Below are 18,943 nucleotides of genomic sequence, written 5' to 3' on the forward strand. Positions count from 1 at the left end.
ATTAGAATTTTCCTATTATATTAGAAAAACCTATATTGAGTTAATACCTACTTATAGAAGACATATTTAGTTAATTTAAACAAATTATTTATTTATTGTACACTAATAAAAATGTAAATGAAGAATGCCAGACAAATATAAACTCCTACTGGTCCAGAATAAAGGAAGACATTGAAGCAGAAGCAAAACAGGAAATAGGAACACAAATTTGTGCCCGTAGACATCATTGGTTTGACGATTAATGCAAGAATGCAACAAAAGCAAAAAATGAAGCCGATAGAAAGATGCTTACCCGACGAACTAGAACAACTGTAGAGAATTGTCAGACAAAGAGAAGAGAAGAAAAGAGGATACACAAAAGAAAAAAACGAAACCACCTAAATGAGGAACTTAAATACAAGGTGGTCCAGAATTATGTATGAACCATGGAAACTCACTTCCAACACACGTTCAAGATAAACGTTTGGGCAGCTACTTTAGGAAATAGTTTCATAGGATACCACATCTTTCCCGGAAATTTAAATGGTAACATGTATTACAATTTTCTAGACAATATTTTACATGATATTTTGGAAGATATTCCATTACAAATACGAAGAAACATGTTTTTCATGCATGATGGTGCTACACCACATTACACAAGAATTTGTAGAAGGTGGTTACATGAACATTTCCCTGATAGGTGGATAGGCCGGGGTGCGGATGCACCGATTCATTGGCCTGCTCGTAGTTGTGATCTTAATCCAATGCACTTTACAGTATGGAGTTATTTGAAATCAAAAGTGTACTACTACTACTACTTGTCGGTTTATAACGTTCTCCGCCGTTTTCCGACTTCCAATCGCCACTTAGACCGGTTGTTCCATAGATCTTCTTCTATGGCCCTCTCTCTCAGTTTTTTATTTATTCCTTCGCTCCAACTTTTCCTCGGTCTACCTCGTTTTCTCTTTCCTTCTGGTTGCCACTTTAGTATTTCTTTTGGCATTCGTTGTTCGTCCATTCTTTGTAAGTGTCCGAACCAGATAAGTTGTTTTGTTGTTAGGTCATCTGTGATTGTTCGTTTGATTCCCATTATTTCTCTAATGCGTTCGTTGGTAATCCTTTCTCTTCTAGATCTTCCTGCGGCTCTTCTCCAAAAATCCATTTCCGTCGCTTTCAGCGTTGACAGTGTTCTTTCTTTCAGTGGCCATACCTCACAGCTGTATAAAGTGATACTTTTTACTATAGTCTCATATATCCTCTTTTTATTTTCTTTGCTGATGGATTGGTCCCATAAAATGGTGTTTAACATTGTGATGGCTTTTCTCCCTGACGTATTTCTCTCTCTTATGGCTTTGTCTAATGTTCCATCTTGTGAAATAGTGATACCTAGGTATTTGTAGTCACAGCAGTGCTTTATCGTAGTGTTATCGTCTAATATGAGATCTTTTTGTTCTGCTCCAATGCACAGGTATTCGGTTTTCTTTTTATTTACTTCTAGACCCCATATATCATACTCTTCAATTAATTTTCGTGCCATATAGTTTAAATCGTCATAATCTTGAGCCATTATTACTTGATCGTCTGCAAAGTTAAGCGTATATACCATAGTATTGGTGAGCGGTATCCCCATTGTCCTGCATTTTTGTTTCCATCTTTTTAAAGCACTTTCGAGGTATATTTTAAATAAAGTGGGAGACAAGCAACATCCTTGCTTTAATCCTTTTGATGTTATAAATCCTGTTGTTATTTGTGTCCCCGCTTTTATCTTTATTATTGGTTGGTTGTATAGCACTTTGACGGCTTTTATTAATTCTATATTAATATTCGTGCTTTCCATTGATTGCCACAGCTTCTTCAGTGGAACGCTGTCGTAGGTCGACGAACAACATATGAATCTCTTGATTCCTTGCCATCTTTTTTTCTATTATCTGGGTTAAGGAGAAAATGTGGTCAATAGTGGATCGACCCGTACGAAATCCTGCTTGTTCTTCTGCTTCATAATACAAGTATTCTCTCTCGATTCGGTTCTTTAACACCTTTCCATATATTCGACTCATAGATCCGGTTACAGCTATTCCTCGGTAATTTTCACAATTATTTTTATCACCCTTTTTATGTATAGTGCTAAGGTGTGATATCTTCCATTCCGTAGGGATTTCGCTTGTGTTTATGCATTCTTGAAAAAGTTGTCGAAGACATTCGTACAATTTGTTCGTTCCGTACTTAAACAATTCTCCGGGTATATCTCCTGGTCCGGGTGCTTTGTTCCTCTTCAGCTGTTTACATACATTTTTAATTTCCTCTGTTGTTAATCTTATTGGCGAGCCAACTATTGAAATTCTATCTTGGTTTTGATTTCTACGTTCCTGAAATTCGACTCTATTCTCTACCAAAAGTCCTTTGAAATACTCTTCCCAGTCTTCAGGTTTTATGCTCTGTATTACTTCTTTATTCTTTTCTTTTCTCAATTTTTTTATCAGTTTCCAGCTTTCTGTGCTTCTGGTTCCTCCTAGATAAGTATTTATTCGTTGGCAGTTTCTTTCCCAAGACTCGTTCTTCTTCTTAGAGATTTTCCTTCGTACTTCTGCTTGTTTTTCCTTATATTTTATTTTGTCTTGTAATGATTTAGAACTTAAATATTGTTGGTATAGTTGTCTTTTACATTTTATTTCTTCCTCTATTTCGTTATCCCACCAGTATGGTTTGTTTACCTTGGGTTTTATGTAGTATCCCATTGCTTCAAATGCTGCTTCGTGTAAACAGTTTTTTATATGTTTATATAGCTGGTCGATATTCTTGGGGGCGGGAATTTGTAGCTTCTTATCCAATCTATTTTTAAATAAGTCTTGGGTACTTTCTTCATCTAGGCTTCTGATGTTGTATCTTCGTTCCTGTATCTTTTCTGTTGTGTTTATGTCTATGCGTGTTTCTCTCTGTGGTCTTCGGATTGGGAAGTGTATTTTTGAACGTAATAAATAGTGATCGCTACCGCATGTTGAGCTTCTCTGAACTCTTACATCTTGTACTCTTAGTCGGGTTTTTTGTTTTGTTACAATATAATCGATTATTGATTTTATGTTTCGTGTTTCCTGAGTCCATGTATAGCTGTGTATCAGTTTATGTGGAAAGTACCCATTTAATATTCTGAGTTGATTCTGGTTGCATAAATCTATGAATCTTTCACCATTGTTGTTCATGGTGTCTTCTCCGTATTTTCCTACTATTTCATCCGCATCTTTTCTTCCTACTCTACTGTTAATATCCCCCATTAATATTATTTCCCGCGATTGACTTATTTTCGATATTTCTTCGTGAAGCTGTTCAAAAAATGCGTCTTTTACGTTGGCTAGTGCGTCGTTATTTATTGCGTATACGCCCATAATTGTTAGTTTATATCCGTGAAGACACATATTTACTTTAATCAATCTTTCACTTATGGCTTCCCAGGTTGTTATGAACTTTCTTAGTCTTCTGTGAATCATTAAAGAAATTCCCTGTTGAGCTCTACATTCTTTTGGTACTCCACTATAGAAATGGTCATATTTTCCTAGATTTTCAGAGCCGGTTCCCTTCTTTTTTGTTTCAGTAATGACTGCTATGTCTATTTTTAGTTCTGTTAATTCATGTAAGACTTCATTGAGTTTTTTTGATATACCTTGAACGTTCCATGTACCAAAAAATCGTGTCCTTTTTCGAAGCTTATGTCGTCTTTGTTGTGCCGTCCTATTCCGAGGCGTGTGATTGGGTTTTTTAACATTTTTATGTTTTTTACAAGTACTGGGAGTTAGCCCAATGCCTTAACCCCCAACCTGGAGGACCAGGGGTTTGGGTTCAGAGTCTCCCTCTCCTAGACGAATTGCGGGATCTACCGCTAACGGGTTTCGTCCACCCTTTTTAATTTTATACGAACCCTAAAATCGGGGGTCGCCACTTCCGCCATACACACCGTACTGAAGATGTTCTTCTCCGCCGTGGATACCGTTGTGGTCTTCATCCGTGACCCTGGATAAGGGACCCTAATCAGGTACTAGTTTCCCGGGTCAGGAAACTACTGGAATCTGCGGAGGGCAGGGATTGATTCATTTTCCCTGGTAGGACTGTCCAAAGGAGTTCCTACCCGCTACCCGCTACCCGCGTAGCGTATCAAAAGTGTATAACACTCCAATTAATACAGTAAATGAGTTAAGAGACAAAATTGAACAAGTATTTACCGATTTACAAAACGATCCAGTAACATTAAATGGATTAATGCGTTCGCTAAATAAAAGAATTAGATTATGTATTCAACAAAATGGAGGACATTTTGAACAGTTGTTGTGAAAGATTTATTTTCACCATTAATTAAATGTTAAGTATTAATTAAGTTTTCCATTAATTTGTAATATTATTGCTAACACAAGTGTCAATTCCAAAGCATACCTACTTGATGAATATTAAGAAATGTAACGATTACAATAAAATACATGTATACCTTCGAGTTTAAATAAATCGAAAACAGTGATATCTATCGAAATATTACAAGAGCACCTTTTTTGCGTAGAAAAGTCTAAGGAAACAATTTTTAAAATATTTTTTTAAAATATGTAAAAATTAAAAAACATGTGACGCAATAACCCCCACTTACCCTCCAAAACTACCCTGTATTAATATAGGATGTGGTAGGTGGTGACATGAAATTAATTATCCTAATGTCTTATAATCACTCCCAAAATATGAACTCCGTGTTCAAAACCGTTTGGAAGATATTTGAAAAAATAAGAATTTCAATTCACCCCTTTAAAGGTTTGTATCTCCCTTATTATTCAGTTTTATAAAAAAGTGTACATAAAGAAGCACCCTTATTTTTGGACGTACTATGAGCTCTAGAAATTAATGTACATAATTCTGGACCACCTTGTATATAGAAAACCTCAACAGAGATAAAGAATTCAGAGCATTCTATAAGAAAGTTAACACCAACAGAAAAGAATTCAAGGCAACCACAAGACAATGCAGAAGTCAGAATGGCGACCTATTACCAAAAAGGAAAGATGTATTGAATAGATGGGTGGAATACTTTAACCAGACACTTAATAAAGAGGAAGAAGAAAACCTGAAAGACGAAAGAGATGAGGTAAGGGGAACAGACGAGAGGGAAGGGGAGCCACCAACGATTCTTGAAGTTAAAGATGCAGTAAAAAACTAGCCAGAAACAAATCAACCGGAATAGATAATCTCCCATCTAAACTATATAAAGAAGGTGGCCATGATACCATAATGGCATTACCCCAGATTCTAGATTCTTTGATCATCTTTAAATAATTCTATTATGTAATTTTCCCATTCGGTACAGCGCTCTTTAATATCACTTCAAATTCTACCACCAGAATCTGCTTTTGCCTGTTAATTCTTTTAGTTTACATTATACTATTTATATAGTTATAATACATACATACAATAGTTTTTACATTGTCTAAAGGAAAATGTGACAACTTAATAACATATAATAGTTTTGAACTATTATTTGAAACCGTAATTAGTATAAAATTAGAAAATATTCAAACGAAACCTTAATCCAAAAATAATATATCTAAAAGATAAGAGATTTTATTACAATGGCCATTCCATGGATCTCTTTCTTGGGAATATGCCATCTACACAAACAAGCAATTTATAGTAATTCATGGTGAGACTCAGGCATTCAGTTATTACTAGCGCCTGCTCTGATTACTTTCGAGGTCGTGTGTAAATAATCCATCACACACACACAAGATACAAGTTCACTGTTAGATGTATCATTTACAACGTGTTTTAATTGTTTAACAAGCAATGGTGTGCGTCTATTGTTTCAATTCTAATCTGTTTCTGTAACAGTTGAGCGCCAGTCTGCTATTTTAGTATAAATATGAAAGTGTAACACTAATGATTAGTCTGCATAATTAAAAAATAATCAAATATGTTACATTTACCTAGTAATTTTATGAATAAATGAATGCATAATTTTTATTTAAACTATGTACTGAAAAACTACATTTAAATCTAAATTTTCGCAAAAATCTCATCTTTTAATAATTTCAGCACAGTCACATGACTACAAATTTTGTATCAGGATAACAGAAAAGCATGTAGAGCATCCATAGAGAAATGAATTGAATTGTCGCGGCATCTGTCGAAATAACCTACGAATTATTTTCATTTACAGAAATATTTTGCTAAAAATTAATCACAATTAAAAACTACCAGATTCAATTAGGATTACAAAAACATTAAAAAATGTTTTATAGATATTTATTTTACCAAAATAAGCAACTACATAAATAATAAATACTTCTCTGCATTGCAAGCGCCATCTATTGGCGAAACAAAAAAGTTCTATATTAGCTATCCTAATCGTAGAGTTGTTTATGTAGCACATGGTAGCACATTAATTTTACTTATACAGTGCCATTCAAAAATAATAACAATTTGTTAAAAAAATTATAGAAATAAATATAATTAGTACATTCCAATTTTATTTGACAAAATCACAATAAAAAGTTTTAACTGATATCGGCGTCGCCCCCTATCAGCAAATTCTAGCTATTTTTTTAAATGTTTGAATGTTTTTTTGGGCCTTGACCTCTTCTGGGCCGGGAAAAAATCCCTATCGCATGCACTGTTTTAAACAGTTTTTTTATTTTTTATAAAACCTTATTAAATATACATATACCATAACAACTATTTGGAACTCCATCACGTACCGTCAATTGGGATGACTTAATACGCCGGGGTGTTTTGATGCTATTTGACGCATTAACCATTCTTTATGTCTAAAATATAGAGCCTCGTTAACAGTACATGTGTCCTTGATTGTCGCACATATTCCGAATAAGTTCTGGGTTAGTTTTCAAGGCGCAGGCGTCAACGAAAACTTATCCTGGACATGTTCAGGATTTTATGCACCGCGAACTAGGGATGGAAAAACCTACCGGTTTTAACCGAAAACCGGTTTTTTTACTTCGCAATAACCGGTTTTATCAGCTGTTTTTTGTCCCGGTTATAACCGGTTTTATCGGTTGTTTTTTTGTCCCGGTTATAACCGGTTTTTTATTTTTAAAGTAAAAACCGGTTATTAGGTTTTTACCGTGATTAGGATTAGGTTAAGTATTATTTTGGATACCAATCATAATTATTATTCACAAGTAATTATTCCATAAAAACCATAATTCAAATTTTATTTTATTTTATAAATACAGAAACAAACTGAAAATGAATTATAATATTTCGTTGAAAAGGTATTTGTAGTCGTAATATTTACATAAGAAGCGATCTGGTACATCATCTATCATCTATTTTTCACACTTGACTCTTGACATTGAAAGTGGGAGAATGGCTTTTTCTGATTACGAAAAATAATGTTCTGGCTATGAATATCGAATTACCGATTACGAATACGAATCTCCAAGGATTTCCCTACCTTATAAAAACGATACACCATACAGGAAGTATTGAGTTAAAATGTATCTGTTATATAAATTTTTTGATGGTAGTATTAATAAAAGATGAATTGCATTATCCAATTTATTTTTAATAGTATATAGTAAATCTATTAAATCTATACCAAGTAAAATATTTATGTTGATATTATTTCTTTTTAAATCCCATTTGAAAGACTCTGGGACATTTTTTATAAGTTGAAATGGTTGGGGTGGGGAATTTTTTGGGTTTGGGAGGAGAGGAAAATTGGTGGGTATTTTAGAAGATTATATTTTTAAATGGTAAATTAAATTTGCATCATTAATTAAATGCAATAATTGCATATTATATTCTACTCTCATAATATATTCAATGACAATAGAACCCGAATTATTTTAGCGCTCTCTGTTGGGCAGTAGTATAATAATTTTGGTTTACTGTTCTCTACATCTGACTACTAAAATTTTATCGCCTTTCGATGAGGCCACAAAGGAGATCTCGGGTTCCCAGTACATTACTGCTAGCCATGTTATCCCCCTTGTGTCTATTATCGAAAGATCTTTAAAAAACCTCAAGCCAAACCTTAGTACAGCCCAAAAGTTATGCCAAAAGCTTATAACTAGCCTTTAAGAGAGGGGCACTAAGCTTTTACGAAACCCCCTGCTTTGCCATGCTACAATCACGGATCCGAGGTTCAAAAACTATATCTGAATCCGTCTATGGCGGAGACAGTCACATCCAATTTAGGCTCGTACGTTAGGACGTATCTTACCGAAATCGAAAAACTTTCTCCTTCCTGCTCCTTCCAGAATGAAGAAGCTAAAGTGAGTTTAAAATCAAACCCTCTTTGGTCTTCACACGACCTGGAGTTGGTGAACAGTGGTTCCAGTTCTGGTTGACTCTATATCTGCAGCAGCCTTTGCTGCCGAGATTAAGTGATCCATTTTCATTCTAGGAGCAGAACAGAACCTGTATGGCAGGCTTGGCTTTTATAGCTAAAAAATACATGTCGTTGGTTGAAAGTTCGGTGGCATCAGAGAGAGTGGTGTCATCATTGATTGATATTGTGTCAGATGAGAGAAGCCGCTTAACCGACCAACATATATATGAACGAGTTTTTCTCAATAGGATTCATGAAAAATACTGGCCAACATAATGCTAAATCCATTTCATATAATATAACCTATTTGTAACCTTCTAACCTATACTTTTTTACTTAAAATATTTCTTCATTCTACTTATATTATACTTTTATTGTATATTATTGTAATATGTATATATTAATCTTACCCTATATTATATTTAATAATAATCAATAAATTTATAATAATAATAAAATAATAAATAAATATAATAATTAGTAGAATAAAATGGTTTTATTAAAAATTATGTTTTATGTATATTTATATTGATGTTCTTTCAATAGTACTAATTTTGATTATATTGATATCGAGTCGAATGTAGTATCGCAAACTAAAGTGCATTGTAAATGTAACTTTGTAACCATTTTTATTAAAAAAAACAAAAACCGGTTTTTTTGGCCGGTTATAACCGCCAGGTTAAACCGTAAGCAAAAAAAAACCGGTATAACCGAAAACCGGTGTTTTGTCAAAAACCGCCATCCCTACCGCGAACAGTCTTCGGATTCGAAATGTATTGATTACCTATAGGGTTGACTAAAACAAGGAAGTCTGTTCTTATTTTGGAATCGAAATTAACGTCGACCAAGGATGTAATATACTCGTTGTCAGACTCTCGTAATCAGTAATGTCAACAAATGAAACAAAGCATGTCAACAATAGAAACAGCAAAGAAAAAATAGCAGGCAGGGATTAGCTTTTCTTAGAAAGTTAGACATTTGATTAGCGTCTTTTATTTCAACAATGTAATTTGGTATTTCCACGTCAAATTTTTACTGCTCAAAATTCAGTACCACACATCATAATTGGTCTCACGGTACTCTTATAGAACTTACCTTTTCGTTCTATTGGTAACTTTCTATCCCACAGCATTCTGCTCGTCTCTATATTTCATCCATCCTAATTTAATTTTACTACTTTCGTTGGAAATGACATTTTTAAAAGAACATTCCAAATATTCTGTTTTGGACCTACGTAATTTTGTAAGAATTTCTTGCATGGTAATTAATGATCTTGGGAAGGCATAATATGAAAGAGTTTCCAGGGATTTACTGTAGTGGACGCTAAGTAAGACTACTGGTTGAATATGTGAAAGGAGTGCATTTACCAGTACTATATATTGGTTGCAAATTTTGTGTTTAAGCAAATCGGTAGCGTTCATTTTAGAGTATATAATTCTACAATATTTTAAAAAAGATTTCAGATATATGCTTGCTATCTTTTCTACTAGTCTTTAATGTCTGGTAGTATTTTTTATTCATATCAAACGTAGTGTATCATATCTTTTTTCTGGTTCTTGTCTATTTCTTTTTAATAAAAAAATGTAGGAGGGTTTTCATAAATAAAAAGACGCATAACTATGTTATAGTTAAAACTTTTATTTATATCACAATACAAGATTTTCACTTTTGTCGTAACAATCAGTATTAACATTACTATCACTTGATACATAAGATGGCATAGCATTCAAACTTTGTTAGAAGCCAGTATCGTCTCCGTATCGTCAGCCGTATCTTCAAAAAAGCTTCCTATACCACTAAAACGAAAAGACCAGGTAATTATCAGCAGACTCCGGCTTGGGCATACACGACTTACGCACGGCCAGAAATCTTGCTAATCTCCAAAGAGCCACTACCAATGTGCCAAAGATGCCAAACACCTTTCACAGTCAACCATATAATAATAGAATGTCCAGAGTACACCTCAGCCAAGGCAATATTCAAGATACCCAACAGCCTGAAAGAAGCACTGGTTACAAAACTCAATGAAGTTCTGTCTTTTTTAAATTACTGTAAACTATATAATAAATTATGATTTAATTTTTGTTACATCTACATACATGTACATTGTACCATATTGTTGTAAGTCACGACTTTTAAAATGTACCTTATTTTCTCTATTTGTATCATAAACCTCTCGCTAATAACTCAGTGGTTGATGAGGATAAATAAAATATGAAAAAAAACCAATTATCAAGTACCCAAGTATCACTTCCTAGATATTAACAAATCTTAGAAATTTAAATATAAGTTGGCAATCGTTATTGTGCAGATAGCACAACACTCAAATACCTATAACTTATTTAATTTTGATACCATTTTATTGTTTTCACTAGGTTGTTGATCAAGTAATAAATTAAATGAGTGGCTCAGAACCAGAGGGGCCTATACATTAAATTCACCCTTTGAGGATAATTGGGGGTAAAGTTAAATGGTTATATAAATTTCAATATAAAGTAACATAACTACATTTTGGGGTTTTTGTGTATGAGAAACTAAAATAATTCAGGTAGAATGAAGAAAAAAATTTTATTTTAAAATTAGCTTTATTTAAATAAAAAAATAAAAAAAATTTGTATAGGCGCTTTTCGCACTAACAAATCTAAAAAATATTTTGAACCGAAAAATAAGTATTACTACGTCTCTTCCTCTTCTTCTTAAATCTGTGCTAGACCTGTATCCATCTCATTGGTGCACTTGAGATGCAAAGAAGCGTTATGTGCTCTATACCAAATCGACAAGAAAAAACTTGATATTATAAAGAGTTATATAAATAGTGGTGTTGCAGCACTTCCTCCAAATCGTAGAGGTAAGCACTCCAACAGGCCACACAAAATAGACCAAGATGTTAGGGATTTTGTGAGAGAGCACATAAATAAGTTTCCTGTAAAAGAGTCGCACTATTCAAGAAATAGAAATGCTCATCAAAAATATTTTTCTCCACTACTAAATGTGAGCAAATTGTATGAGTTTTATCTTGAACAATGTAATATAGCACAACTTTCTGGAAAATTCAGAATTAAAATATGTTCAGGCTCCAATATTTTTGCGACAGAGTTTACTTACCCAAAAAGTGATATGTGTAGTATCTGTGATGGTAGTGAATCTAACGATCGACATATAGAAAACTACACAAAAGCAACTAAAGCGCTCAAAGTTGACAAGGAAAAGGCAAAAGATTTAGACAACTTGGTCTATATTAATTACTATTTAAATGGGAATAAGCCACAATTAAAGGTAAAAGTACGTTTATTGACGTTTCAATTTCCACTTCGGAAATCGTTCTTAAAATAAAAATATTGTATTTTGAGAAAAATTTCCGACGTGAAAATTGAAACGTCAATAAACGTATTTTAACCTTTAATTGTGGCTTATTCCCATTCAAATAGTAATTACTTTAATATGCCACAAGAAAATTTGGTCTATATTACAACAGATATGCAACAGACAATGTCGCTGCAAAAATATCAACGTCTAAAGTATTTTACCTTAGGCAAATGTGGTTTTATAATTTTTGGGGTGCATATTACTATAAAAGGTCTAGACAAATCATGTTTTTCTACCTTGACCGAAAATCTCGCAAACAGAGGAAGTGCAGAAATATACAGTTCTCTACTCAGATATATTGAAGTTGACGAAAGCATCACCAAAAAGGATTATCTGATCATCTGGTCCGATTTATGTGCATGTCAGAACAAGAACTTCCACATGATTTGCCTTTATCAGTATCTTATTTTAAAGGGATACTTCCGTTGTATTGACGATAAGTTTCCTGAGATTGGCCATACTTACTTAGACTGTGACAGAGATTTTGGAAGAATAGAGGTTTTACGAAAACACGACACAATATATGTACCAGATACGTATTGGGAAATAATTTCAAAGGCTAGCCGAAAAAATCAACTTCAGATCAGCGCCAGAGAAAGTAGTGATTTATCCCACAGTTAGATCCTCCTTTTACTCTGCAGACTGCAGACAGAAAAGGCACTTAAATTTTGATTTCTGTCTCATTATTATATAGTCTATGATCGACTTCTGTTGGAGTGAAGATCGTTCCCAAGTGTATTTATGAATATCTTTATGTTGGTATTCAATATTTTTAAACCAAAAAGTTGACAGAACTCAATTAAGCTGTCCCCTGAACCATTTTTAACTATTTCTCCGTGTCATCCTACATAACCATCCTTTAGCCACCCAAATCCCAAATGATTTTCCAGTATATGTCAGCTTAACGAATCAGATCTCACTCACAAATATTGGATCCATCTCCGCCTTTGTGCACTGCTTTACAGAACAATCTTATTTTTTCAAAGAATTTGACCATAGTAAACAAAAACTTGGACTACTTTGCTCTCTTACATACAACTGAAGTAATTATACCCACATACAGTGAAAACAATAAAAGCAGCAACAATACTCTTAGATCCATTTTGAATTGTTACAGTGATGCCCCAATTATATACACAGATGCATCTAAATGGATAGAAATTACTGGCTGTGCTTATTTTTTACCCTGAGGAGGTTTCAAATTCAAGTAAAAACTTTCTAATGAGTTTACAATTTTCTCGGCAGAATCATTGGCCATACTTGAAGCGTTGAAATATATTAAAAAAGTTTATATTAAAAAAGCGTTAATTCTTTCAGACTACCCTTTAGTTCTACAGAACATAAAAAATACTTTTTTGTCCAAAATATTTAGTAATTCTTTATATATTTTTAATGAAGGATCAGTCAAAAGATTTAGCAGACTTCTTTTAAAAACTTCACCATATTAATAGAAAAAAGGACGAACTAAACGAACCACTCAGATTTAGAGACGGTATTAAATGGATAAGAGTAGAAGAGTATGGTTCCTATTTGTATAAAGAATCATATAACAAAACAGTTCCGTTTAGAAAAGTAAATATTCTTCAAAATAAGAATAGAGCAGCAGCGCCAGAGAATATTGAAATCGAAAGAATTCGTGAGAAATATGGAACTATTTCTGACGAAAAAAGAAAAAATCTCCAAGAACAGCCGAAGTTTGTAAAACCTGAATATAGATATTTTTATGAACCAATCTTAGAAAAAACAATGTATTACCTTATATTAAGCAACAATACCTTACAGCTGGTAAGATGAGTTTTTCTTTAATACATGATTCTTCAATAAAACAGTAGTTGTTTTAATTTCTCTGGAATTTTACAGTGGATGAAGGTGTTATGTACTGTTTTTTTTTTTCAAATTTTGTTGAGACATAATTTTTTTGATGATATTTTTTCCGTAAATAACATATTACATATATTAGTAACGACAAAAAGAAGTTTTTATCTGATAAAAGTACATGTGAGAAAAGTTTACAACGAAAAACTTTAAACTTAAAACCTTCATCCACTCGTGCCTTCAATTATTACTTTTAAGTATATTACCCATGTGGCTCAATAAAACGTTTCCCCTCCCCTCAAGTTATTCCTTAAGGTAAATATCAATTAAATATCAATATGTATTCTAATATATTACATCATAAATTAACCTTACAGTTGACATTGGATGATTATAAACAAACACGACAACATCGGAGTTGAATGTAATTGTTTGCAATAATAATAAGCACTTAATACTGTCGTGCTCCGAAAATGTATAAGTTTTAAAATATTTATATTCAGTGGTGTGTGGTCAATACATAAGTGCAGTTAGCAACGACATGCTGTTTAAAAATCAGGAAGATTCGTTGGTGATCAAAGGTCGGTAAAAGATTTACTTTATTTATTGTTTGTTTATGTGTGTGTTTGTGTTTATGTGTGTCTACTTAGACATCTATTAGACCCCTTTTCTTTAAATGTTCAGTTACTGTACTATTATATAATTTTCTTAGCTTTCCTGTTTTTTGTTTTCTACTTAGTCCCCTCTTTACACATTTATTTGCAATATATTTTTTCGATTTCAAGATATGCTTCATTAATTTTTTTGCACCTCTATACAGTGATCAAATTTTTAAAGTATATTTTTTGGCCAAATCCACTTTTTTTAATCCAGTTGTTGAGATATAGTCTAGGTGCTAGGGGGGATTGAGTATGCACTTTTATGTCCCCTTGGTACCTTGGCGTTTTTTTTATGTTTTTTGGTCCTAGATCCGATTTTTAAGAGTATCAGGATGAATACCCGTCAGATAATTTGTTATTAACAATTTAATTGTTAAAATGCCCTAAAATGGTTTGCCCTATTCTTTTTTTGTTCCCTTTTAAAATGTTGCGATCCCACCATGAGGAGTGCAGACATCCTACAATTTTACGTCCCTTATTAATTCGGTGTTTAATTTCGGTTTCTCCCAAGCTGTATTTATTAATGAGTGCACTTAAATATTAAAATGTTTCCACTTGTTTGATTTCCACGTCCTCGTCTCTTAACACTTCAAACCTTGCATCTGAGTTGATAACTAAATATTCTGTTTTCTTCATGACTTGTAACCCCATTTTGCCTATTCTCTGTATAGACGCTTTATCATAAATTCTAAATCGTAAGAATCTTTAGCTAGGACGTCTTGGTCATCCGCAAAATTTACGGAGAACAGTCATTTCCTAGGGGGATTCCCATTCCCTGGCAGTGGTTTATCCAATTTTGGAGGGCAGCCTCAATATATAAATTAAACAGTAAGGGTGACATTCTGCATCCTTGTCTTAGTCCCTTAGTTACTTTTATTGGCTCTGATAGTCTATTTCCGATTTTTAGGTAAGTAGTGTTATCCCTGTATACTTTTGTGATTATTTCTTAAAGGACTAATGCCGAGTTGATGTAAAGCTTGCCACAATTTAAGTCTTGGAACTGTATCATACGTCTTTTCTAGATCCATGAAGGCTAGATGTTCTTCGGTTCCAAGGGTGCAAGGATTTTCATTTTCACCCCCTGTCTGAAAAGAAAATACATAGCTATACATGTATAGTTCTATATTTTACATTAGTTAATAATATGTGTAAATACAAATGCACCTCCCTGAAAATAATCCTGACAGCGCGGCGTCCGTACCTGGTATTCATAAAAATGGGTTTTATAAATACTCTTTCTGCAAGACAACAGCTGTATATAAAAACCATACAATATTTTTGATGGTTAACACGAGAAATAAGGTAAAGAGAGCTGGAAGTTAGCCCAAAACCTCTATTGAAAAATTATTTACTGTTTTATAAGGCATAATGTATAGCCAAAATTACTACATTTATTGTAAGAGTAATTATTAGCTCAAAGATATTTTTCTGCTAGAAAATAGAAATCTGCTATAGAAATACAAACTTTCAGCTTTTTTTTGTTTTTTATAGGAACTAACGGACACGCAAATGCCTATATGAATGGACTTGCTACAAAATTAGAAGAAAAACAATCGACACTTTCTAGGTAAGATTCTTAAACATATGTATATGTTACGGTTAAACTTCGAAAATGGATAATCTCGACATTAACCGTATAATCTTGACTTTAACAGAAATGTAATATTAATGTCGTATGAAATTCAGATACCTATATTGATATTATATGGTTAATGTCGAGTTTAACATTATTCTCCCTTGTTAATGTTGAATAGTATAATAAAAAACAATACAACGTTGTCAATTTTCTTTTAAAATACCCACTATTTATTTAAACATGACAAATTGCCGTGACATTTGCCGAGTTGTATAAAATATGAGCTAACTTACAGTGGCACTTTGTAAATCACATTTGGTTTTGCACGAGTATCTTTTATATTCTTGACCACCACATAGAAATGAAATCTAAATTTAACGAAGAGATTTTTTAACAACTGAAACTTTTTCGGTGGCAATGAGGGGGGAGCCGGACATGCACTGAACTGATTTCTTGTAAATAGCTCTGGTACTTAGTGTACCCCTTTCTGTTCCAATTTTATAATACATGTTATCTTCAACTGTCACAACAACGCCTAATATATTTGTTGCATCAGTTCGTCCTCTATCAATATCGGTATCACCAATTTTTGCAGTCGGTAATTACTTATTGAAATTTAGTTTCATTTTTTTTTGTTTGCTGAAGCAAACCATCTTTTGCTTCAAATCTATTTTCGCTAATAGATTTCTTTCGGCAGCATATTAGGCACCTTAGGTAAATCATTTAACGTTTCGTTAAATACATTTGAATCTTCAAATGTTCCTTCAGCTTCTGGGTTAACTGGAGGAAGAAGATTTACAGAATACCAGGATCTGTTGTTTGGTACTTGATATGTTTCATAGATTTATGTCGTAACTGGGGAAATAATATTTACAGATCACGTGGAATTGTTGGTTTCTTTTGGTATTTTATATGTTTCAGTGACTTGTGTGTCACTAGATGTATCACTAAAGGTATCACTTTTGTATCATTTGAAAATATCATATGTTTTAGAACAAAACTTTTTCTTTTTGAACTGAGTTTTTGCTGACAGGGTATGCAAAATTAAAAAAAAAGTGTTACTACTTCTTGTGTTATATTTTAGAATTTGCCATTTAAAAAATTTAACATTTTTGTTCTTCCTTAATTGCCAATACTTAAACGTGTTTCATACAGAATATCAAATAATTCCTCTTATTTACGTAATATAAAAATTTCTCCTTAGGGGAGAGGGGAGCACATGTGGACAAATTTTAAAAAAATTATACCGCAAAATGAGATTCATTGTAAAGTATCGACTTCTTCAATGTAAGATTCACATATTTCTGAGTCTTTCTGTACATTTAAATTTGGTAGTTATTAGAATATTTAGAGCACGTGAATTAAATTCCAAGTAGATGTAATTAGTCCACATATGCCACTAAGGGAGGCACATGTGGACAAGACAATATTTTCTGCGGGGCACATATGGACACAGGTTTTGATGGAAATAAAATAATAACATTTTTTTAAAAGTGCAATTTTTAATTTTTATTTAACATAATACATTAAATTATCCTATATTATACCCATGAAAATTAACGGGAAACCTAAAAAAGGAGCTGGATCTTGCTGTCCCAATTTTTTTTCAGGAGCTGAAAATTTTCTAATAAAATATGACTCTCATCCTTCTGATCTAGAAATACAAAATCTTGTCGCGACGTCATTTTTAAAAAATTTACTAAAAATTTTAACTCTTTTAGTTCCTTTTCGATCTGACCAACAACGAATTTGAGTGTTTTTTTTGTAACAAATTTAATGAGAACAAAATTCCCTTTCTGGATATGTGTAAGATCCAATCCAAAATATTTACCATCTTCAGTCTCAACTTCCATAAGACTATCATCTGGTTCCTTGCAATAATTCTCAATTTCGCTTTCTAATATCTCCTCATCAAAAACTTTGCGGATATGGGATTCTGGATTTTTTCTTTTCTATATTGCTTGCCTTTCTTTCCTGAGCCCATTTCTGTTTTTCCTCCTTTTCTCTTATTTTATTTTCTAATCTATTTTTTCTTTGGTGTAGCGGTCAGAATAGTTAATTTTTTTTTCTTTCTTTCTTTCTTAGAACTTATTTTCACGGCCTTTGGGTATGGACGAATTTGTTCCGGAGTAAGTTTTACATCGGAAATAATTATAATTATGGAATTCTGTTTTTCGCTAGTTAAAACAGGTTGACAAATTATTGTTGACTTGTGGTTGAACATTTGCCGATGATGATGTAGAAGGCATTTCGGAATTAGAGAGTGTACTGCAATTTAGACAATCATCAGTTGTGGTATCTCGCTGCCATACGTTACTGACTTCCGTAACTTCAGCTCCTACGGAATCTTCTGAGGAAAAAATATTTTTATTAAAGGGATGGCAACCAGTCTTTAAAAACCCAGAAATAATATATTTCCTATTTTATGCTTCGTCAAAGGCTGGAGCTGTTAGATGTGCAATGTCATAAATTGTTATAGCTTTTCCCGGATGTGTAGACATCCATAAGTTGAATGCTGCACAAAAACGACCCTTCTAGAGGCTGCAAACGATGGGTTGTGTGTGGAGGAAACGTTAAGAGTACTAAACCATTTTCCCTGCAATACAATATAATATCTAACGTTTCATGTGTATTATGGTTATCCAAAAGTATTAACGTGGGGTTTTCCTTAGAAGCATGCATGTTTTTTTTAATCTGCTTTACAATTTCGAGGAATCCCTCGTTGGTCATCCAACTACTTGAAGAATGACTACAAGCTCTAGTCAGGAATGACTCTTTAAATCGCACTCGTGGGAAGATATAAGCAGGTCGAATAGCATTTCCATTGGCAATGATTATTCCAACAAACGTCACTTGCTCACCTTTCTCTGCTCCAACTGCTTGTCCCACTTGCTTACAGCCCTTATTTGCGACCACTTTTGGCATTTGCAGAACAGTATTCACTCCGCTTTCATCTACGTACACGATTCTATCACTAGTAGATTTGTACGTTTTGTAATCAGTCTCTAGGTTATCAAAAAATATGTCTACGTTAACTTTATTAAAACTGATGTTTCTGGCTAAATTCGTAGACTCCGGTTTCCGCAAAGATAAATTATTGTGACGCTTTATGAAACTTTTCATCCACTCAATTCCAGCAAAATGATTTTCCGACCATGACTTTGGCACCTTTTTTTCAAGCTTCCGAGCATACTCATATGCGAATGTTCAAATTTGAAAGTAGGTTAAACC

General features: G+C 33.2%; 1 protein-coding gene across 2 annotated transcripts in view; it reads left to right on the forward strand.

Moving 5' to 3' along the window:
* LOC140448866 (calpain-9-like) overlaps positions 1-18,943 on the forward strand; it is a 172,409-nt gene that overhangs the window by 25,230 nt on the left and 128,236 nt on the right. The window contains exons 1-2 of one of the 2 annotated variants that reach the window (XM_072541998.1): positions 13,930-14,058; positions 15,628-15,703. In XM_072541998.1, the coding sequence (XP_072398099.1) occupies positions 14,019-14,058; positions 15,628-15,703 (116 nt within the window). In that variant the 5' untranslated portion in view covers positions 13,930-14,018. Of the gene's footprint in view, positions 1-13,929; positions 14,059-15,627; positions 15,704-18,943 lie in introns of those variants that run through there. The other variant, XM_072541993.1, reaches the window with a different exon arrangement.

The sequence above is a fragment of the Diabrotica undecimpunctata genome, chromosome 1 (assembly GCF_040954645.1).
Source record: "Diabrotica undecimpunctata isolate CICGRU chromosome 1, icDiaUnde3, whole genome shotgun sequence".
Lineage (NCBI taxonomy): Eukaryota > Metazoa > Arthropoda > Insecta > Coleoptera > Chrysomelidae > Diabrotica > Diabrotica undecimpunctata.